The sequence below is a fragment of the Candoia aspera genome, chromosome 6 (assembly GCF_035149785.1).
Source record: "Candoia aspera isolate rCanAsp1 chromosome 6, rCanAsp1.hap2, whole genome shotgun sequence".
Lineage (NCBI taxonomy): Eukaryota > Metazoa > Chordata > Lepidosauria > Squamata > Boidae > Candoia > Candoia aspera.
Window position 1 is genome coordinate 30,944,254 of NC_086158.1, and position 23,385 is coordinate 30,967,638.

Genomic DNA, 23,385 nt, shown 5'->3' on the forward strand with positions numbered 1-23,385 from the left:
ATCCAATGGGATTGGAACAGCTCATATTAAAGTCAAGCTGTTTTACTCACTTCTGTTCTATATATACTGTTGTCAAGTGCAACCAAAACTCCTGTACTTACTATTTCTGCAGTGTGTCCTCTAAAAGTATAATAGCATTTTCCTGTGTCTACACTCCATAATTTGCAGGTCTTGTCAAATGATCCAGTAGCAATCTTGTCACTAAATAAAAAAATAGAAAAAGTACTATTGTTTTAATTAGAATAATTAACTCCATATACAGTATTTGTTGCTTTAACTTATATAGTGCCAAATCCTGTAAGACTCCTAGCAATTAACAGCATTCCATCAAATAGTAGAGGAAAGCAAAATAAAATTCAATGCCGAAAATTAAAACTATATTGGGGTATAAAAAATAAAGTCTTTCAAATTAGGGTTGTAAAATATCTTAGATTTGAAGACATGTATGGCTGTGGTGTATTAAGGATTCTGAAAAATTACATACCCATAAGGATTATTGAAAGCAATTGCATACACCACATTTCTGTGGCCTTCCAGAGAACGTAATTCTTCTCCTGTTGCTGTATCCCACAGTTTGCATGTTCGGTCATAACTTCCAGTGATAAAGCTACAACAGACAAGTCCATTGTATTTTTTAAGACATATTTGTTCTCATCCCACAAATTAACGCACTTCTGACTGAATTCAATGGCTATTTTTCCTCTAAACTTTTCTCGTTCACTTATTTTTCTTTAAAGAATGTGGTATTGGCAAAGATGAAAACAAATCGAAACGTTCATAGCTCCAGTTTTGTTTAGAAGATTGCATGATCTGTATTTAGTATTGTAGCAACAAGGCTGAGCCCAGAAGGTCAAAGTATGGAGGTCTCAAACCTCCTTTCCCAGAAGCCCTCTGAGTTCATACACCCTGGCCCACCTTCCTGTTTCGGTGTAGAAAACTTTGCTGTTACTGCTGCCTACCTTTCAGGAAGCCCAGGCAACTGGCAAATAGAGAGGAGGAGAAAATATGATAAAAATAAATACAATCTCCTAGTATTTATCCTACTACCTCCTAGGACTGTAACATGAGGTGTGTAACTAGGGATATTAGCCCTGCTACTGTGGAGAAAGATCAATCTCTTAAGTGTTAAATAAAATTAATTTATTAAAAAATGAAAAAAGATAATATAAAAATTCTTTTTGCTGCTTTACAGAATCACATATAAAACAATCAGTCCTGAAGAAATGAACATTTAATGCCTCTAAAATCATAAATCTTCCATATGAAGGAAAATGAAAATTTTGGGCAGACACAAGACAATCCTAAATTTACTGCATAAAGAGGCGCCCCACAAGGAGACCATAAAGCAATGGTCCCTGACAGGTTTTAGAGCTGAGGAAAGTCATCTTTGCCCAAGCTGTGGTTCAGATCCTTCAAACACACACTGGTTTAACCTACTTCCTTTCTTCATCACTTCTGGGAATTGCTTGTTAACTGCTTTTCTGATATTAAGAACCTTCAGAATAACCAGTTTCATCACACTGGGTGATTCTCCTTCAATCTTCAGCAAAAGAAGTTTCATGTAAGCTTAAGGACTTAATTTTTTTTATTTTGAAAAATAAAAGGGTGATTATAAAGTTGATTTTGGAAACTTATATACAGACAAAGGGGCCAGATAGAATGGAAATAAGATTCTGAAATTGATTATAAGAATCCTTCCTGTGGGTTGTTTAAAATCCTAGTAAAAATATATGCAGATTTTGAATCTAAGTGTAAGCAATCTTACTTATACATGGGAATATGTTGTGGATTGGAGAAAAACATGACAAGAGGAAACTTTGAAGGCTGGACACTAGAGGTAACCAGAAAGAATTAAAGATTATAATTAAAGAAGAGATCCACAAATGCAGAATGGAGAAAAATATTTTAACTCTGGAAGAATTCAAGGATATTTGGGAACAATGCACTCAGAAATTTTTCTTAAGATTGTCTGCTACCATAAAAATGGGTTTAAAAGAGGAAATAGAAGAGGATATGACTGAGAATCAGGCTGTTTTGGATGTGGATTTAAAAATGACAAGTTACACTGGATATACAAATGAAACCAGCTAATATTTTAATAACTAAAAGGGACACACAAATAATAAATCAAAGTCAAAGTTATGACTTGGACAACTTTCTTATCTTGGACTTACAAAAGAGATGTGTTAAACTTATAAAGGAGTTCCTGAGAGAAGACAAAGAGAAAATGAAAAGAAATCAGCTTTTGGGACATTATTTAAAAGGAATAAACATCAAGATTTTTAAAAGCAAAAGGAAGGAATGTAAATTTGACTTATCTGATCAAGGTTAAAATATATTTGATGTTCTCTGTAGTAGCTATTAATGGGCTTTCGTCAACCAGAATTGAATGACAAGGCTTTAAAGATCTGTTTATAGATAAGAGATAAGATATAGGAAGAGATTTTTTTTGTTGTATTGTCAGAGAAAGTGATAAGCTATGGTGTTAAAAGTAAAGGAAAGGAATACAAAGTTAGCTTATTTGATTAAAGTTAAAATATAGATGTTATTGCTGGTAACTCTTAATGGACTTTTGCTGATTAGGACTGAATGAGGCTTTTAAATTTTGTTTATAGATAAGAGATGAGATTTGGGAAGAACTTTTGTTATAACATTAGAGAAGGTGGTAAGTTCTAAGATCGTTTGTCATCTTGATGAAGGGGGAAGTCATTTCTTTCTATATCTTTTTTCCTTTTTTCTTTTTCTTTTTTATTGGTTTTTTTACTATTTACTGTTTCTTTATTTTTATTTTTTATTTTTTCTCTCTCTGCATTTAAAATATTTTGTATTTATTTTTTACTGTTATATTTTCCTTAGTTTGTATTATTTTTTTTATTTCTGTATCTGTAAACTTTAATAAAAATTATTATAAAATTTTTAAAAAGCCAATCCTAAATTTAGAGGAACTCTGCTGTGCCAAGGTTCTAAGCTAGCACCCAATTTACTGAGCATGTATAGAGAACACAAATAACAGAAATTTCCCCCCTCCCAACCTACCTGCTTCCTCCTTTTTTTCTGGAGTTTTGACTTGGATTAAAAAAAACAAACAACTTTTTTCTCCTGAATAGAGAGAGGTTAGGAAGAATCTCTTCCCATGTCACATGCACTACTAGTTATGAAGTATTACTTGTAAGAAACTGAAAAATGTCAAGGGCTTTCATGCATGTTTATATTTTTGAACTGTTGAATAATGATACAATCCTATATGTGTCTAGTAGGACTTGTCCTATGTAAATAATCATTTGCAGCCTCAGTAGGTTTGCAGCCTAAAACCTGGATTTTGGTGACAATTTGCTATTACATAAATATTAATAAAACATTCACCACAGCATAAGTAAACTGGGAAAAAGTAAGTTCAGTATTGTGACATACTATTCATATTTTCACATTAATGGCTTCAAATATCATCTCAGTGAATGACATTTTTAAAATGGTAGATTTGTGTTACATTGTTAATTATCAGTGTTTCAAGAAATGAGTAGAAAAAGCAGAACACTGGCTAAGGAAAAGAAAAAAAAGTTACACCAAATGTTTATTCACTGTCATTTTGCTATCTATTTTTTACTAAAATATTTTAATTAAGGTTTTTTTCTACTGTTGTTGCTGCTGCTGTAGTTTTGGCCTTTCCTACCCTGCTATTGACCTTAATCAACTTTCTTTAATTAAAACAACAGCATGGGGAAGTATGAATTGTTAAATATACCAAATACAAATTTAGTTTAGACATACCATTCCCATTTAGATCACTTACTTTGAATTTAAGTACATATCCAAACTTACCAAGAACCAGATTTGTTAAAGGCAACATTGGTGAGTGGCAATATATGTGCTCGAAGTACCTGAAATTACAAAAAACAGCAGTGTAGTTTTCATTAAATTTCTGTATATTTTTGCTTTCATAAATCCAGCTCCTATAGATATACAGTATATTTGAAATATATGGCTTGTTTCAAAAAAAGTTGAGCACTTTAAATCTCACTTATTTCAACAGCAGTGATTTAAGCATGCACTTCACTTGAATTCAGTGAGGATTTGGCTAGATTATGCTTAATTAAATTAAATCACCATGCCATAACAGCATGTTCTATGTATGAGACACTTAAATGCCAATCAAGTTATGCCACAACAGCTTGCTACTACGCTGAGAACACACACACACAAATCATGATCACCCAGGAAACCGCAAAGAAAGGCACAGTCATTTCATACCAAGCCTGTGTCTCCATTAAGAGGTGTTAGTGACAGTTACAAGGTGATATGAAGTGAAAATGGAAAAGTAGTCCTATTTACACTTCTCTATTCTTGGCAAATAAGAAATAAGTGTCCACTGAATATATTTGCATGTCATTCATTACTGAACTCTGGGGAGAGCCCCTATTTTTATCAATATAAAGGATGCCTTTCAAGCAGAACTTTTTATTTTATTTCATATTAACTACATTTTGTATCCTGCTTTCATGGAACAAGATGCATATAAGTAACTTAGGGTCTGGGGGGGAGTAATAAAAAATGTTTGGATAATTGCTCCTCTGGTGCCAGATAGACTGATGAAAGGCAATGTGTCACTTATAATAGTTTTATCTCCACTGCTTGATTTTGAATCATCTTATCAAAAGAAAAAAAAAGGCCTTAGAAAGAAGAAAGCATTCTTTTTGAAATTATTAATCAAATTAAAGGGTTAATGGATGGAACAATGCAATGGCACAGAATGACCTTTTTAACAAATTAAATTATGTTAAAGGACTCCAGTACTGAAAAAGCTAGGATATGACAATTACTAATAGGAAGAACTTTTGCTGTGGCCAACTGAATAAAAGCATGAAATGCAGCACAAAAAAAAACAAAAAACAAAAACCAGCATAAATAGTAACAGAACACTGAGGAGTCAAGCACTTTTACCCCTTAATTGAAAAAAAAAAAATCTAAGGAAAGTTTTTGAGAAATTTTGTAATCAACACATTCCATCGGTTGATTTTTTAACCAATGGGAAAAACCCCTGGTTCTTCAATCATTTACTAATGTTTTTCTACAAACACCCCAAGCATTCTATAACACCAGTGCCAATTCATCCAACTCAACAGAGTTCATACTTCATACTATCTAGGAGTACACATCTGTGAGAGGATTGGCAAGCGCAAAAACCCTTTCTAAGCCATAGCAGCATGGCTGTCTCTTACTGTCCCATTGTGAAAATAAGACTTTTAAAAATCATTATATTTTTTTATATCCCAGTTAAGAAGAAGGATGGCCATCAGCTAGGATTCTAGACAGAACAAAAGTCTTCCTGAAAGACTAAGCCTCATGAAAAATAGTAGCCCTACTTTATACAAAAATATCCATATTCTTTGACACCAAATGCATGTGTAGAACAGGCATAAGTCCTACCCCTAATTATCGATCTATAGCTCTTTCATACTGCATTGGTGATACAAGTAAAGATTTTTTTTCCTGAAAATCTACAACATACAACTTAGATGAATATTCCAATAGTCAATTTTTCTATTTAACTGCCTAAGGATCTTACTCTAATATAATTATTATTTATTATTTATTTTAGTTATTATCTAACCCACCTTTATTATTTTTATAAATAACTGAAGGCAGCGAACATACCTAACACTCCCTCCTCCTCCTATTTTCCCCACAACTACAACCCTGTGAGGTGAGTTGGGCTGAGAGAGAGTGACTGGGCTAGGGTCACCCAGCCGGCTTTCATGCCTAAGGCAGGACTAGAACCACCTTAGCCCAGCACCTTAACCACTAAGCTCCTTTTGCCTTTATGCAAGTTCCCTTTGTGTAATCACAACTTAGCACAAATATATATACTAATATTTATACAAATTTATACACTAATTTTTAACTCACTTTCCTTAAGGTACATTGGTTTTACCTACATTTCTGGCTGACAGCAGATGCCAACAATTTGCATTGACGATGCCATGTACGCCATGGCAGAGTCCATTGTGGCAAATTCCTTTCATTTCAGGATAAAAGAAATCCAGGGGAGATTTCTTTTATATTTCTAGTTCACATTAGATTCCAGTTGTTCATGCTTTTTGGAACATAGTAGATCACTCAGCCACTTAACCACTTAACATAGTGAAGACAATAGCAGGTTCTGCAACTTATTTTCAGATATGATTGTCTCCCACTGCAAATCTTCCTTTCAGCAGAGATATCTTGGAAGTGCATGCCCTTCAGAGACCAGTTGGAATCCTCTATTAATGCCATTTAGAATAGCTCAGCACTGCCATCTAGCTATGTCAATGTGGTATTGCAATTTCAGAAAAGGACAGCAATAGACTATTTATAAAATAGAAACTCCCTGGAATCCTTGATATGTCTATTATTGTTGTTGTTGATGATATTTTTATTATTATTTATCCCACCTTTTTTTAAATATTTGGTCAACTCAAGGCAGTGAACATAATACTCCTGCCTCCTATTTTCCCCACAACAACCCTGTGAGGTGGGCTGGGTTTAGAGAGAGTGACTGAACCAAAGTCACCCAGCCAACTTTCATCCCTAAGGGAGGCCTAGAACTCACAATCTCCTGGTCTTCAGGCCAGCACCTTAACCCCTTCATCAAACTGGCTCTCTATGTAGTTTGGTTTACTTTTTAGTTTTACAAGAATACAGAAATGGTTTGCCACTATCTTCTTCCATGATTTTCCATCTTCCCAATTTAGCCTACAACCTTGGGATTTTATGGTGATTTCCTACTGAAATATTAAGCAGGTCATTTTTTTTCAAGATTGGCTAGATGTTGCCATCTTACCCAATGGCTTAGCCTTCTCAATTGTTTCACTAGGAGTTTGTTTATTTTTATTTATTTATTTATTTAGCACATTTTTCCACTGCCCATCTCAAACACGACTCTGAGCGGCTTACAATACATTAAAACAATTCATATCAATTAAAAACATTATAAAATATAAATATACAATGTAACAAAACTCTAGAAATATATAAATATTATAAAATAGATAAGTAAAAAGCTAAAGCCCAAGATGGTAAGACGTTAAAATTCCCTGGGGCCGTATTATGGCGCCAGCCATTCCCATAACCAACTATCCCCCCTTCCGTCCCAAGCGAGGTGGCACAGCCATGTCTTGAGCCCCTTCCTGAAGGCCAGGAGAGTGGGGGCTTGCCTTATCTCTGGGGGTAGCTTATTCCAAAGGGTGGGAACTATGGCAGAGAAGGCCCTCCTGGGCCCTGCCAGTTTAATAAATCTGTTTCTGCTAATTGCCTTGAATAACCAAAACAGTCTGTGTCTTTAATTTCTAAAAAAGCCCAGTGTATTGTAATGGTCTTTCTTCACCTTAATGCTGAGATGCCCATTTTTTTCCTCTGAAGGGTCATACAGTGTTTGAGTGATGTAACAGGAACACATTTCAGTGTGTAATGGGTGGGACCAAGACAATAGCTAAATTTCTTGTTATTTCATTTACATTTAATGAAAATGAAATACAGCTGATAAATTTATTCTCAAATCATTTATTTAGTAATTTTCTCCTTTTATCACATTAAAAATGACTATGTAGTAACATCTTTGCGAGACATCTGGGGGCCACAGCCAAGACTTTCCAGGCCTCAGACTTTCTACCTCTGGCTTAGTGGATCACAATATTTGAAAAACTGATTTCCAAGACTGAAAAGGAAAGAATCAAAGATTACATATCTATATTCCTCACCCACAAAATAGTAGAAGTTAAAGTATCGAATGAGACTTGCAACTAAGTGTTGCAATGCAGCTTCCCTTTCTAAGTAGAGTGCTGATTTTCCCCTCTCCACTTTCCTTTGTTTCCTTATACTTGCACTCACCAACATACAGAAAGATAGGAAACAATAATTTAAAATGCAGAGATTCTGTTATTGCATAACTGAAAAAGAAGCCTCATGACTCTTACCTTAAAAAGATAGAACTTGTGGTCCACTTGTTGTCCCAGCTTCTCTTGTAATCGTAGAATTAAATGTACAACCTGATCTTTCCGTGACTGTGTGATGAGAGGTTCTGCTTTTCTAATATCTTCTACTAAGGCTTCTACATCTGTTCTAAAGAACATTTTAAAACACCGTTTTCATCTTCTGACAAACAAACACTCAAGAATGCTTTTCAGTTATCTTAGAGCACAGTTTCAATTATCAACATCCATCAGTGCCAGTGTTGGTTTCTCTACGAATGATGGAAGCTGCAGTAAGTAACGTTGACTTAATGTAAACTGTAGAATTACAACATCCAGGTTATAATCACAAATTTGGGGTATAAATCTTGCTAATTTATACATCTCAGCAATTATATTGAAGCTATTAAGGTTTTCAAATGTTTTGTAGGACCATAGAGAATTATAACATTTTGTATGTATGCAACTTAGATGTATGGATTGCTATATTATATCCATTAGATTTTCTCTAACTGCTCTAACCTTTTAAACCTAATTGTTTGGAACACAGTCCTCTCGAAAACTGTAATTGTACATTTACAAAGGAGTAAGTCCCATTTAGTTCAAATAAGATTTTCTAGAAGCTCTCCTAAATTAAATCCAAGATTTCTCAGTGAAGTTGCTGAAAACAAATAGTGCTCTACGTATATTATTCTCCTACAGCTTTGTAAGTTTTAAGATCTCAAAGAGATCTTCTGGTGGCTGCTCTTAGTTCTGGAACTCATTGCCAAGGGTGGCCAGTTTCATTCCTTCTATGACAATCTCCATCTAGAAGAGCATTTTTTTCAGACATGTCTTTGGCTTCATAAATAAACTGTTTTGGCCCCAGGAAATAGTTCTGTTTGAGCAAATAGCTGTTTTCATCTATCTTTATTTAGGTACTTATTTCACTGGTATAGGTTTTATTTCTATTATTTTGTATTTTTCTTGTATCATCTCTTGTAAGTCACCTTCCAAGTCATTTGGTGGAAAGGCAAAATGTAAATTTAAGAAATGAAATGATGGAATTTACTTCTGAGTAAACATACATAGGATAGGCATATAACACTTTTTTCCCAGAATAAATACAAAAATTGAGTCTTCTCATTAGGTAGATTTTCTATTTTTGATCATTTTATTTGAAATTACATTAATTGTAAAATTGTCTTCTTAAACATAGGTGAACTTTGAAAACAGTCTTCCAAATGAAGCTTTCTCTAATGACTTCAATGTCATAATGTTTTATTTTACACTAACGTGTGTTTGATCTTGTTTTAATTTTCTCCATTATGTTTACTTGTCTTCCCCCTACCCCACCCTCACAAAAAACGTATTGGCTTAAAAAGTATTCTTTGGCATAAAGCTTGAGTTCACATTCCTTTTATTTTTTAAATACCACCACTCTGAAAATAGTCTCAAATCTTTTGAAATGTTAAATGTCCAAGACCACTAAGAACCAATATAAAGTTTATGAAAGATTTGTGTATGGATATTCTCACATATGACTAATAAATCTCCCACTGGGAAATAAAGTCTGGGAACAAAGAGGATTTGTCAGGCATCATCTGAATCATGAGGAACCGTGGGGGGAAAAAAATCCTGATGACAACAGGTAGTACTGTATGTCCCATTGCACTGGATGTTTCAAGCAAAGACTGGACAGTCATTTTGTAGAGATGCTTTACTGAATTCCTGCACTGAGCAGAATTGTCGGACTCCGTGTCCTAAATGGCCCTTTCCAGCTCTATGATTCTATCAGATTGAAGCCACAGAAAATTCATAAAGAAACTAACAGCTATATGCCAATTATGCCAAAGGAGACAGGATTAGGCATTCATATCTCAGTCTTAAATAAACAAACCTAAATTAACATAACAAACATTATGGTTAGAAAGTAGTACTTTTTTCTGTTCAGCATACTTGTGTGCATTACTTAAATTGTTTGGTGCCAATATGTAGTGCTACTGTTATAATAAAATATAATACTCACGTAGTATTGAGATCTAATAAATCTATGGATTTGGTTTTCACTTCCCCACTTTGAATATATTCCAAAATAATGCCTTTAAAGAAGCATAACAGTACAATTATTACTTCCATGCTGAGATCGCTTCTAATCAAAAGCACCACAAAAATGGGCCTTTCTTTTGATGAATACTTACTGTTTTCAAGTAGCATTTGTAACTTAAACCATGTAAGAAAAGTTCACATTACCAATTTCTGTCACACTGCAAGACATAAACCAGGGCCCAAAAGCCTGCAACTAGTTGCATATACCCAAGAATTGCATAAACTTCATTTCCTCAAGGTACAATCCCCCTCCCCATTGCCACTTACCATCTGTTTCTGAATCATCGATGAGAAGGATTTTACAGCTGATGACAGAGAATTGCTAAAGATTCCACTGTCCCGTGGACATAGTAAACGGGCTGACCAGCACTTTGGATTCAGTCTTGAAAAAATGTTTTGGAGCACGCAGAAGCATGGATGTGATACCTACCTGAAATACCTTAAAGCAATTGCATGCAATCCCAAGAAAGGCATAGCTGCTTGAAGGTGTTGTAGACAAGTGCTACAGTCCTCTCCCCCATACCTGGAAGCACCTTTTGTACATACATCTGATGCACTATATAGCCCTAATAGCTGTATTCCTTGCAGATAATATTTAAAGTCTTAGGCCTAATTATAGTCCACATAGCATAACAGAAATTCTACTTTATCAGATAGTCCAATTTGCCCATGACAAAGTTCTAAGGTTTGAGTCCTACGAAAATGGAGATGTCCTTCAACATACAGCAAATGCTATCTTTATGATTATCAGTTTGATCTCTTAAACTGTACTGCAGTGCTTGCATGAAACCACATTCATGACAAGAACACGGTTCAGATTTGACCTTCCCAACAAAACTTATATTCTAAACCAATTAATTAAATTGGCATTGTTTGAATCATTTGTTAGTACATCTGAAGTATTTAACTGGCTATAAATTAACTACCACCAAATGCCGCAGGAAACCTTTTAACTGCTTTTTGAATATGAAAAAAAAAGTGACATACACTATAGTTTGTGAAGTTAGCAACTTCCATCATAATTCTTTTAATACTTAATTCCAACAATTACTTTAAACACATTAACAATTTTAATGCAAGTAATATTCAAATTAGTTTTTAAAATATTTAAATAAGTATTTCTGACCATTTGAAACTGGGTTTGGGGGAGACTGCAGCCTAAATTTTTTATAACTAAAACAGAAACTGCCACACCAATTCTGTTTACCAATTTGATATCTTTCAAATACAATGGTTAAATCAAATACATATATATGGCACCCTACTAAATATACCTGAGATAGACTGATCTATTTTAATACCTCTACTGCTATCAGGATATTCCCATAGCAATACTTTAAGTTAATGTTTAATATTAAAGATTAATATTTATGTTAAATATTAAATATTAACTTTAATATTGTTATTAATCCATTCTTCCTCATTAAAATGATATTATATAGATGTATTTGTTATGCTTAGGATTGTATTGTAATATTGTATGAAGTTTTGTAACACCAGCATTTCAAATAATATTTTGCTAATCAATGAAATCTAACTTTTCTATAATGTCTGTAAGATATCTCTTCTATCATGAATGATTTCAATTTAAGCAGCTACAGCTTGTACTCAACCAAGTCAGTAAAGAGGATGGTATTGAAGGGCAGACGGAAGATCCGCTAGCATGGCAACTATCAGATAAACAAGACTTCAGCCCAGGACAAGATAGTGGCTTATGAAAATGCCTCAGATCGCCTCCCCTCTACCTTAATTCTCATGAAAATAAAAAAAAAAAACAAGAAGGGAAACACATTCAGATTTGCCAGATTCTGTTACTATAGATGTTCTAATAAAAGTAGCATGGTGTCTGTTTCTTAGTCTGGTCTATCTTATAGGGCTAACAACCCATGCTGAATATTAATTGCACGATCATGAGCGTACAACTTGTTTCTACTGCAAACCACATATTGTGAAGTCATCCTGCATTCTGTCAAACTTACTATCTTAATCACAATCTTCTAAAGAGTTGTATAAAGTGCCAAAACCCAGCCTGTGTTAACTTGCTATATAAAACTGTATATATAAAACTGATTCTACTGATGAGGGTACAGCTTAATGTCATCATGGGCATAAAAATTATGCAAGTATCACATACCAAAAGGATCATATAAATAAGGTCCAATTATAATAATTTATTTATATCCCAGGTTCCTTCCACTGAACGCAGGGCAGCAGAGTTGATTCCATCAACCCCACTGATTTTTACACAGACTATCATGACTAAATAATAACTATATTTAATATAGCTTCTGCAAGCATTTGCTTTTCTGGTTTCTATGGCAATGTCACTTATCCTGAGGCCTCTACCAAATCCAAGAGCTTCATGGCTAGGAAGAGATTTGAACTTGTGTATCTCTTGTATTAATTAAACCTTCTAATTACAAAGCTGCACTGGTTCTGATAATGTATTACTTTACTTATTGTGAAGAATGGTACTTAAAATGGTATTTCAAAAAAAACAAGTTACATCTACACCATGCCTTGATAAGTTTAACTTACATATAGTAGACTCTCAGTTAACCGACACCCATGGGGATGGGTAGATGCTGGATAAATGTAGTTTCTGGTTGCTTGAGAGTTACTATTAAACCCTAATACCCACTAGATGGCAGCAGAGAGATACAGATTTATTTATTTATTTAGTGCTGGCTGCTTGAGAGTGCTGGGTTTTTTTTCTGGTTGCTTGAGAGTGCCGATTTTTTTCCGGTTCAATTTTTGTGCTGGTTGCTCAGCGTGCCGCTTGCTTGAGTTCCGGTTAACTGAGAGTCTACTGTAGCCTGAGAACGTAGTTGTGATTTTTGATAGCATAAGACCAAACAATGGACCCTTGCACTTCCTGGCTGCTTAAAGTAGCCAGGAAAGATCTAGTTGGGTGATCATTCTGGACTGCTTAGTGGGAGAAGCAGTGATGTTGGTCTTTCCTTAATTATCAGTTTATGTTGGCATGCATGCATATATATATATATATATATGTGTGTGTGTGTGTGTGTGTGTGTTTTGTTCTTCTCTCAAACACTGTTTAACATCTCCATGAAACAGAAACTCTTTCATCTCTATTTCACTTTTTCATTTACTACTAAGGAAGTTGTTTGTGTTTTCATCCATCATTAGAGGAAGTAATGACTAGATTGAATCTCAATCCACACAAGGCAGAAACTTTCTGGCCAAGAGACAGATCTATTATAGATTCAACCTATCTATCCACCTATATACTACTAAAACTCTCATGTCTGCTTGATACTTTGTAACCTTTAACTGGGCAAAACAGTGCATTGTAGGGCAACAGTTTTTGAACCAAGTATCTCAAATGGGCTAACTTAGAGAATGCATCCAAAATTCGAGACTCATGAATCCTGTGGAACAGAAATTTGGCAAATTTTATAAAACATTTTATGATATAAAAATTATCATAAAACATAATGACATAAAACAAAATGTCATAAAACATTTCCTGTGGTCAACTCCTGATGTTTGGCTGGGCTATGCAGTTCAACATGGGCTACTTTCAAGGCAGACACATCTCTCCCTGAATTTTTAAGAACTTTTCTAGTACATTAGAAGCTCTGTCATTGTGAAGGCATTGAGGAAACTGATAAGAAAATACCTCTGAAACAATGACCCAGTGGGTCACAGGTTGTCTATTTATACCATAAAAGGAATAACAGAGTTTAACATGTTTTGGATGGATTAATACTTTATGTGAAGAATGTCATGTCCCCCGTTGCGATGTATACATACATCACAACGGGGAACATCTCTTCCTGGGGAAGGAGAGGAAGGAGGAAGGAATCAGTGATAATCTCACAAACACTTAAAGACAAATACAAATAAAGGACAAAGGAGCCATACCTTTGTCCTGACCTGAAAAGCCATCACCCTATTTCCCTGACATCTCTGCATTACCACGGGGGACACACCTGCTCCGGACACAGGAAGAAGACAGAGGCAATCAGCGCTAATCCCCCTGATCGCCCATCGAGACTCCGGAATCGCACTCTGATCGCCCATCGAGACTCCGAAATCGCACCCTGATCGCCCATCGAGACTCCGGATCAGGACTTTGGGACAATAGGGGGTGGGGAAGGATCAGGTCCACACCGCGGGTATTTACCAGATACCTCGCACGCCATGTGCTCATTCTCGTCTTTTTCCGTGCATGCATTCTATTCCCAATAAACCAGAAATCCTTAGCCCTGACTAAGTGAGTCTGCGTCTCTTTGGGAATAAGGCAACCATCACATAAAGACGGGAATCGAAAAAAAAAAATTTCTGCTAGCACCATTCCAGATTTCGTCTGTGAGGGATCAAAGCTGGCGATGGAAAGACCCAACCCACGAAGAGGTGGCTACCAGAGGACCGGCGATGGGACTCCCGACTCCACGGCATGGGCGATCAGCGACAACCCTATTCCCAGATGGTACGAAGTCCAGGAGGGTTCGGGATCAAGCTCGGAGGAGGAGGAGGCCGGAAGAAGCAGGACACGTGAAGCCACCAGGGAGTCGCAGGGTGAGTGGGTCACCTTGGACGAAACACCGAGATCCCTGCCAGGGACGCTCGGAGCATCTAGGAAGCCACGGGACTTGCTGTCATCGTCGATCGCAGGAATCGAAGGAAGGCGCCAGATCGGACGATCCGAGGAAAGCCCCCAGACAGCTGAGAGGCTGAGGATAATGAAGGCGAGGCTGGAGTTGATTGAATAGCTGTTCCTGAGATGGTTGGTGGTGTGGGAATCCCAAGGAAGGGGTAAGCTGGAACCAGGCACCAGAAGGTCATCGCCCCCCCCATCCCTGAGACGCGACAGCCAGGGCAAGGAAGGAGATGGCAGGAGGCTGAGGTAGCACCGGGCAGAATTCACCTTGCGGAATCCACCGGGAGTTCATCTTCCCCCCCTCCCACCCTGGGGACTCGACCGCTGGGAAGAGGCTGGAGTCGGCACGAAATGGAGGCAACGCCGCCCGGAGTCCGGCTTGAGGAATCCCCACGCTGAGACCGGAGAACCCCAGCAGCCCGAGGTATGCACAGATGACCAGATGTGGTTTGGAGCCCACCGGAAGCGGGGGTGAAAGACTTCGGGGTCAAATTCGACAGGGACCCAGCAACATTATTCTTCTTCCTGACAAACGCAAGGAACTACATGGAAGAATTTGGGCCATATTTCCGCTCCGAAAAGGGCAAAATTAATGCCATTGCGAACAAACTTAAAAGAAGGGCGGCTGACTGGTATGTGCAGCTATGCCAGGCAGATGCCCCAGAGCTCGATAACTTTGATGAGTTCCTCTGGGCACTAGATCTGCACTTCAGAGACCTCTGAGAGAAGGAGAGGGCGAAGAGATCCCTAAGGGGAATCAGCCAAGGGCAACGATCCATTGCAGATTATGCCATGGACTTTAAAGCACTGGCTGGAAAGGTGGTGGACTGGTCGCAGTCTACCCTAATTGAATGTTTCAAAGACGGCCTGAACTTGAACGTTCTGAGATGGGCATTATCCAGAGATGACCCACTCTACATGAGTGGATACTGCTGGCCGGTAAGGCGGAAAATGCCCAGGAAACCTTCCTACAAGCCAAGAGGGCGGTGCAACAAGAGGCGACGGTAAAGGGACCCCGGACCGCTGCAGGACCGGTGAGGACAACATCCCAACCCTGGAGAGAGGAGAGGGAGAGACGCTTCGCCAGGGGGCAATGCCTTCGATGCGGGAAAGAGGACCACAAAGCAGCGGCGTGCCCGAAAACAAAGGTAGCTGACAGACCAGGAAGAACGCCGGGCAAACCACCCGCAGCTCCCAAAAAGATGCCAGAGGCCAGGGGAGAGATCGGGGCAAAAGAACTACCTTACTCCAGTGACGAGGAGGAGATCGACCAAGTAGAACTGGCGGGAAACGCCAGCCACCTGCCCTAAGAAGTGCCAGAGGGCAGGTGGAGGAGGAGAATGGGCACAGCGACGTCTGGGTGAGTGCCAACTGTCCCACCCTGTACGTAAAAGTTAAGCTAAAGTCCATTGAGAAGTCGATCGAAGTCTGGGCCCTAATAGACTCGGGCTGTTCGAGGTGCCTAATGCACCCGGACATGGTTGCCGCTTTAAATCTCCGCTGCTGTCCATTTCAGCACCACATAGTGTTCACACAATTGGATGGTTTGGCAGCGGGAGGGGGCCTGGTCACCCAATTCACCGAAGTGGCGCTGCAGTTAGGCAGTCACCGGGAGAGACTGAAATTTGTCGTAGCACCGGTGGGCCAACCTTTAATCATCTTGGGCATTCTGTGGCTGGTACGAAGGAACCCCTACATAAATTGGGAAACCAGGACAATCACGTTTACAGATGGCTTCTACCAAGCACCCACAGGGGACCGAATTCCCCGTGCTGCAGTGGGGAGGGCAGCGTCTACAATCACACACCTGGCTGCAGCGGCCCTGGAAGGCTTGCCAGACAGGTACGCGAAGTTTGCAGAGGTGTTTGGGGAGAAAGAAGCAGACAAACTCCCACCCCACAGAAAGACTGACTGTGCGATAGATCTGGTCCCCAACACACCCTTACCAAAACCCAAAATTTACGCAATGACCCAGAAAGAACTGGCAGCATTGCGGGAGTTTGTGGACAAGAATTTAGCACGAGGCTTCATCGAGCCTGCAAACTCGCCAGTTGGAGCCCCAGTGTTGTTCAGAGAAAAAAAGGATGGGACATTAAGACTCTGTACGGACTACCGCGGATTGAATGCGGCTTCCATATCCAACAAATATCCTTTGCCCCTAATCAAAGACATATTAGCACATCTGGCAAAGGGGAAAATATTCTCTAAACTGGACTTGCAAGAAGCCTATTTTCACATACGCATACAGGAGGGGGATGAGTGGAGGACGGCTTTCAATTGCCCACTGGGATCATTCCAATATAAAGTGTTACTGTTTGGTCTGGCAGGGGCACCAGGGGTATTTATGCAATTGATTAACGAGGTCTTGTACGAACACTTGTTCAAGGGGGTCCTTGTGTATCTAGACGATGTATTGATATATTCTGAGACTGAAGAGGAGCACGAACGCTTGGTTAAGCAGGTGCTCAGGAAACTCCGCAAAGCCGAGCTATTTGCCAAGCTTTCTAAGTGCGAGTTTCATAAATCTCAGATAGATTATCTGGGCTATAGAATCTCCGAGAGGGGCATCGAAATGGACCCTGGGAAGGTCCAGGCCATCCTGGCAGGGGAACGCCCGCGCACTAGAAGGCAACTACAAAGTTTCCTGGGATTTACTAATTTTTACAGGGGGTTCATCAAGGGACTAGCGGAAATTGTTTTGCCCCTAACTAATTTGCTCCGCACCAAGGGTTTGGGAGTCACGCGCAAGGCACGAAACCCGGGAGCGCTACTTAACTGGACACCTGAATGCCAAAGGGCTTTCGATCACCTCAAAAGCCTGTTCACAGCCGAACCGGTCCTACAACACCCCGACCCCACCAAGCCCTTTGTAGTCCAAGTGGACGCCTCCGATTTCTCAATTGGGGCGCTCCTGCTTCAGAGGGATTTAAATGATCAGCTGAAGCCTTGCGCATACCTCTCCCGCAAGTTCTCCGAAACAGAACGGAGATGGCATGTATGGGAGAAAGAGGCTTTTGCCGTCAAAGCCGCCTTAGAGGCATGGTGACACCTCCTGGAAGGGGCCACTTGCCCCTTTGAGGTCTGGATGGACCACAAAAACCTGGAGGTGCTCAGTACCCCGAAACTGATTGGGTAGACTTACTCCCCTTTGCTGAGGTGGCATATAACAATGCAGTGCACCAGAGCATGGGCTACACCCCCTTCCGGGTAGTCTATGGTTGAGACTTCGTTCCGATCCCGGAGTTACCACAGCCAACTGCCCCGCCTTGTTCCCCAGATGACTGGGCGGCTCAGCTAGCCAACGTTTGGCCAATCATTCAGCTGGCTCTCTCCAAAGCCCAAGCAACCTACAAGCGTTATGCAGACAACCACAGGGCTGCGCAGCCAGACTTCAAAGTGGGAGATAAGGCCTACCTCTCCACTAAGTTCATTAAATCGCCGCAGCCCTCAAAGAAGTTAGCCCCCAAGTTCATTGGCCCTTTTCCAATAGTGGAAATAATCAACCCGGTAACTTTTAAGTTGGAATTGCCACACAACTTGAAACGCATACACCCGGTGTTCCATTGTGCCTTAATGAAACCGGTTACCTCCTCAAAGTGGCACAACGAAACTCCCCTGCCTCCTCCCATCATGATCGATGGGCAACAGCACTTTGAAATAAAAGAGGTTCTAGATTCCCGAAGGCTACAGGGCACCCTCCAGTACCTGGTCTGCTGGAGACATTTCCCCCACCCTGAGTTGGTGCATGCCCAGGATGTCTCAGCACAACGGCTTGTCAAACGCTTCCATGCAGCGTATCCTTCCAAACCGGCGCCTTGAAGTTTTTTGGGGGGAGGCAGTATGTCATGTCCCCTGTTGCGATGTATACATACATCACAACGGGGAACATGCCTTCCTGGGGAAGGAGAGGAAGGAGGAAGGAATCAGTGATAATCTCACAAACACTTAAAGACAAATACAAATAAAGGACAAAGGAGCCATACCTTTGTCCTGACCTGAAAAGCCATCACCCTATTTCCCTGACATCTCTGCATTACCACGGGGGACACACCTGCTCCGGACACAGGAAGAAGACAGAGGCAATCAGCGCTAATCCCCCTGATCGCCCATCGAGACTCCGGAATCGCACCCTGATCGCCCATCGAGACTCCAGAATCGCACCCTGATCGCCCATCAAGACTCCGGATCAGGACTTTGGGACAATAGGGGGTGGGGAAGGATCAGGTCTGCACCGCGGGTATTTACCAGATACCTCGCACGCCATGTGCTCATTCCCGTCTTTTTCCGTGCATGCATTCTATTCCCAATAAACCAGAAATCCTTAGCCCTGACTAAGTGAGTCTGCGTCTCTTTGGGAATAAGGCAACCATCACAAAGAATCAGGTTTGTTGCTGGAGTTGCTATTGGATTCATTTAGCATTTCAGATGCTCAAGTGGTTTTTGTACCCAAGAGTGCCTTTGCCCAACTTAAAGTGATACACCAAATTCATTTGGCTATGGTGATATATGCCTTAATTAATCTAAGATATAATGTCTTAATCATTAAGTCTGTAGTATCTCATAAAGAATGAGAATCCTCACCAACAGCAATTGCTCTAAATTGCAGCAGCAAAACCATTATATATCTGTCCTGCCCATTTAAGTGTACATTGCTACCAAATTGTTTACAGGTACAATTCAAATTATTGTTGATGACTCTTAAAACTAACAGGTTGCACATCTTGTGGTGCCATAGACACATGGGACCTCCCAACCCAGAGCTCTTTTAAAAGTTGCTCCCAAATTGGAAATTTAATGTGAAGTCATTACATCGGATATAACCATATTGATTCTGATCTAACTTGTCAATTAATGGGTTCACTTTTTGTTTGTTCCCACCTACTTTTTTAAGTGCAAGTCTCAGCATGCTATGTAAAGACCAAGTGTTACCTCAGCTCAAAAACAGCTGCATTTTTCCTGATCCAACAGGAACCAGGCTGCCTAATCCCTAAGATTCAAGATAGATTCTTATCCATATTGCAGAGGACCAGTTAATAAGAACAAGAGAAAGGGCTATATGTATATTTTGGAATTCTGTGCCAGGAGAAGTTAGTTTGACAGCTTCCCAAGAACCTTTTATAGTTTGATGAATATCTTCTCATCTGGGAAGGCATTTGTTTCACAGTCAATGTAAATTTTAGTTTATTTCAGCTGCTGTTTCTACTAACTTTTCTTATTTTCCCCCTGCAGTTGTTATAGTATTTTATTTGTTTCAATTATTGTAAGCTCCCGAGTACTGCATAAGTCCTAGTACAGCAATATAACAGGTTTTTTAATTAAAATAAATAATTTGTAAGATTTTTCTTCCTATTCTGAGTCCTTGATTCCCATGAACTGCTATTTAATTTCTATAAGCAGATAATAGCAGGGTAAACAAATGGGTGAGAATGCTCTCCCCACTAATTATTATTTAAAATGTACGGAAAGGGCCTATTTTGTTTTTCCAGGATGATGCTAATGATTGGCTGTGTCTGCAACTCCATGCACAGCTCCATACCTTTGATTAAGTTTTTTCAACCAAATAAACACTACGTGGAGTACGCCCCACTGAAGACTGAATAGAAGGGGCCTACTAAGTCCACTGAAGTTTACTTTCGAGTCTACAACAGGTCTGATAAACTTCAGTACTGTACTGCTGCACAATAATGCCACGTGCAGTGAAACCTTGCCATTCATTAACTCACTGCCTTTTCTCTGGGTCTCTCCTTCTACATTTGCACCATCCCCGCTCCCGTCGCATAGTCCGTACCGCCCCCCCCCCTCCATTTCTTCGCTATCGCCGTTATCCTCTTTCATCCTGTCGGTCTTCCCATAGCCTCCGTTTGCCCGCACCCAAGGCTTTGCCGCTTTCCCCATCACCGTCCTTCCCCGCCGAGCTCTCTTCCCACAGCAGTTCGTCTCCGCAACTGCCTCCCTCCCTCCCAGCTTTGCCGCTGAACCTTTCCGCACCCGGCGGGTAATATCGCAGCAAGAACCGCTTCAGCTTCATCTTGTCTCTGGCCGCCGACGACCCAGAGCCGGAGTCGTTGTCACAGAAACCAGACAAACCGACGCTTAAGCGCAGTACGCAGGCGTAGCTGGGTACCACCCGAGAAGGAGGGACTTGGTTTTCCGTCTCGGCGTCGGCCTTGTTACTATGGCAGCGGAAGGCGTGGTTTAAGATCGTCCGCTTTGCGAGACGTCGTAGTGCGCTTTCAGATTTAAGAGGGAAATTCAGAAAGCGAGAGAAGGGAGTCTGCAAAAGACATTGGAAAAGCGGAAGCGAGCGGCTCTGCACACGCGGACCTAAAATGCCAAATCGCGTCTTCTCCTGTCCTCTAGCCGCGCCAGACTGTTTTCCGCGATCCCCGGAAAAGGTGGGAAAGGCTGGTGTAATTCCCGAGAGTAACAGTGAATGCTGTGTAGCGTGATTTTACGCACGCTTGCTCGGCAAGTAGTCCTGCTAAATTCAGTGGGGCTTCCCCCCAACTAAACCTGTATAGGAGTGCAAACTGATTTTATTGGGTGGTGTGTAGTTATCCCAGTTTTCAAATTGCAGACAAAGCACAAACCCGCTAGACATTTATTACACTTAATAGTCTGCGTTTCCTATATGATGTTCTTTACTCCCTTTTCCCAAGACCTGTTTTATCCTCAATCCTGTCCCATCTGGAAGTCAGGCACTTAAAATAGTGCCCGGCCCAAAGTCACCCAATATTCAGCGGCTAGGTCTTTTCTTACCAGAACAAAAATGTAAGAGGAAGAGAGCTTTGATCAGTAACACTTTTCCAGACAACAGCAGCCCAAATCCATATTGGAAAGACCACAACAAGATATGCTGTTCCCCGTGTACTTCTTTTTTTGCATGTGTGTATGCTTTCAAGTCAGTGTTGACTCTTGGTGACTACCTGGGCTAGTCCCTGCAGTTTTCTTGCCTTCTTCCTAGGGCCGAGAGAGGGGAACTGGCCCAAGGTCACCCAGCTGGCTTCATGCCTAAGGCAGAACTAGGACTCACCATCTCCTGGTTTCTAGCCTGGTGCCTTAACTACTACACCAAGCTGTTTCTCTCCCTGTGTACTACCGAGATTGAAAAATATCCCACTTTTGGTTGTAGAGGTAACATGCAGTCATAATGGAACTGAAAGCTTGTTTCTCTGCCCCATCCCATAATTATCTTAATATCTTTTTAAAGCAATCTGTTGGTAGACATATCTTGTGGCAGCAAATCTATATACTCCTTAAACTCTCATGCCTGTTTGTTTGTAACCTTTAACTGGGCAAAACAGTGCATCATAGGGCAACAATGTTTTAACCAAGGAACCTCAAATGGGCTAATATACAGAATGCATCCAAAATCTGGGACCCATGACTCCCATGGAATAGAGATTTGGTTACTTTTATAAAATATTTTATGACATAAAAATTATCATAAAACATGACGTAATACAAAATATCATAAAACATTTCATGGTCAACTCCTGATGTTTGACTGGGCTATACAGTTCAACATGGGCTACTTTCAAGGCAGACACATCTCTCCCTGAATTTTTAAGAACTTTTCCAGTACATTAGAAGCTCTGTCATTGTTGAAGGCATTGAGGAATCTGGCAAGGAAATATCTCTGAAACAATTACCCAATGGGTCACAGGTTGTCTAGTTTTATAGTGAAATAAATGTCATATAAAGAAGTATTTCCATTTGCTTATTTTAAATCTCCCATTACTTAGCTTCTTTCGATAGCCCTAGATTCAATTTAAAAAAAGGGGGCAGAGAATCTTTTCTAGTTTCTACTCACTATGTTTAATTTTATATTGACAGGCTCATCCAATTATTTACTTCTTGTTGTAGCTGTCTTTAAAGACCCCTTCCAACTTTCCTACATTTTCCTCCAGCACCAGCCCTATACTTAGAGGACAGAAGAAAATCTTAAAATAGTTTAACTGTAGAAAGAATAAGTGGTAGCCAGACCACAGCAGATTTTGTTTGTGTGTTCTTTTTATAACAATTGTCTCTTGTAATTTACCCTTTCCTCTAAATTTCCTGTAGCATATCTACACATAGTACCCTTTGAAGTTAAACCCTTTATGTTTCAAAGGCAGGAAATAAGATTGAATAGAAGAAGTATTCTAAAATATTTGGGGGGGAAATATTTTTTGGCTCTTTGAATTAGTTATGTTTTTGTTTCATTTGAGTTTAAGAATTTTTCTTTGTTGTGGGGGATGGCCATTTTAATTAAATTTACTTCTAGAACTGGGATCCCCAACATGGTGCCTGTGGGCAACCAATGCTTAAAGGCTTCTCCTTTGGTGCTCACCAGGCTCCATCCCTTACCTAACATTTTTCTTTTATGACCAGCCATTCTATCATAATAGCAATTTGTAAACAGGCAGACCTTGTTGAATGGGCAAGCCATAATGTTCACAGCATGGCCCTAAAATTCCACGTGTGGCCAAAAAGGTTGATGAGCCCTGCTGTAGATCATTCTAAGAAATAATTTGATTTAAATTACTTTGCTGATTCAAATACAATTTATGATTGCTTTCCTTGGGTTCTTTTTGAAAAGTGAGGGGAGATTTCAGAAAGCTGTAAGTCTGAGCAAACTTGGACTAGATAATATTTGATATTTAGTTTTAGTTGATTTGTAATGCCAGTGTTTTGATTAGAATTTTCAGATGCAACTTTCAAAAATGTGGTTGCATATAATTTTAT

The 23,385-nt window shown here is 39.7% G+C and overlaps 1 protein-coding gene across 1 annotated transcript in view; it reads right to left on the minus strand.

Moving 5' to 3' along the window:
• Positions 1 to 20,762, minus strand: part of DAW1 (dynein assembly factor with WD repeats 1) — a 35,289-nt gene extending 14,527 nt beyond the window's left edge. The window contains exons 1-6 of the mRNA XM_063306104.1: positions 20,647 to 20,762; positions 9,952 to 10,024; positions 7,950 to 8,094; positions 3,820 to 3,878; positions 485 to 607; positions 102 to 201 (exon numbers count right to left, since the gene is read on the minus strand). Of these exons, the coding sequence (XP_063162174.1) occupies positions 102 to 201; positions 485 to 607; positions 3,820 to 3,878; positions 7,950 to 8,094; positions 9,952 to 10,024; positions 20,647 to 20,686 (540 nt within the window). The 5' untranslated portion in view covers positions 20,687 to 20,762. The remainder of the gene's footprint in view (positions 1 to 101; positions 202 to 484; positions 608 to 3,819; positions 3,879 to 7,949; positions 8,095 to 9,951; positions 10,025 to 20,646) is intronic.
• Positions 20,763 to 23,385: the final 2,623 nt, after the last annotated feature.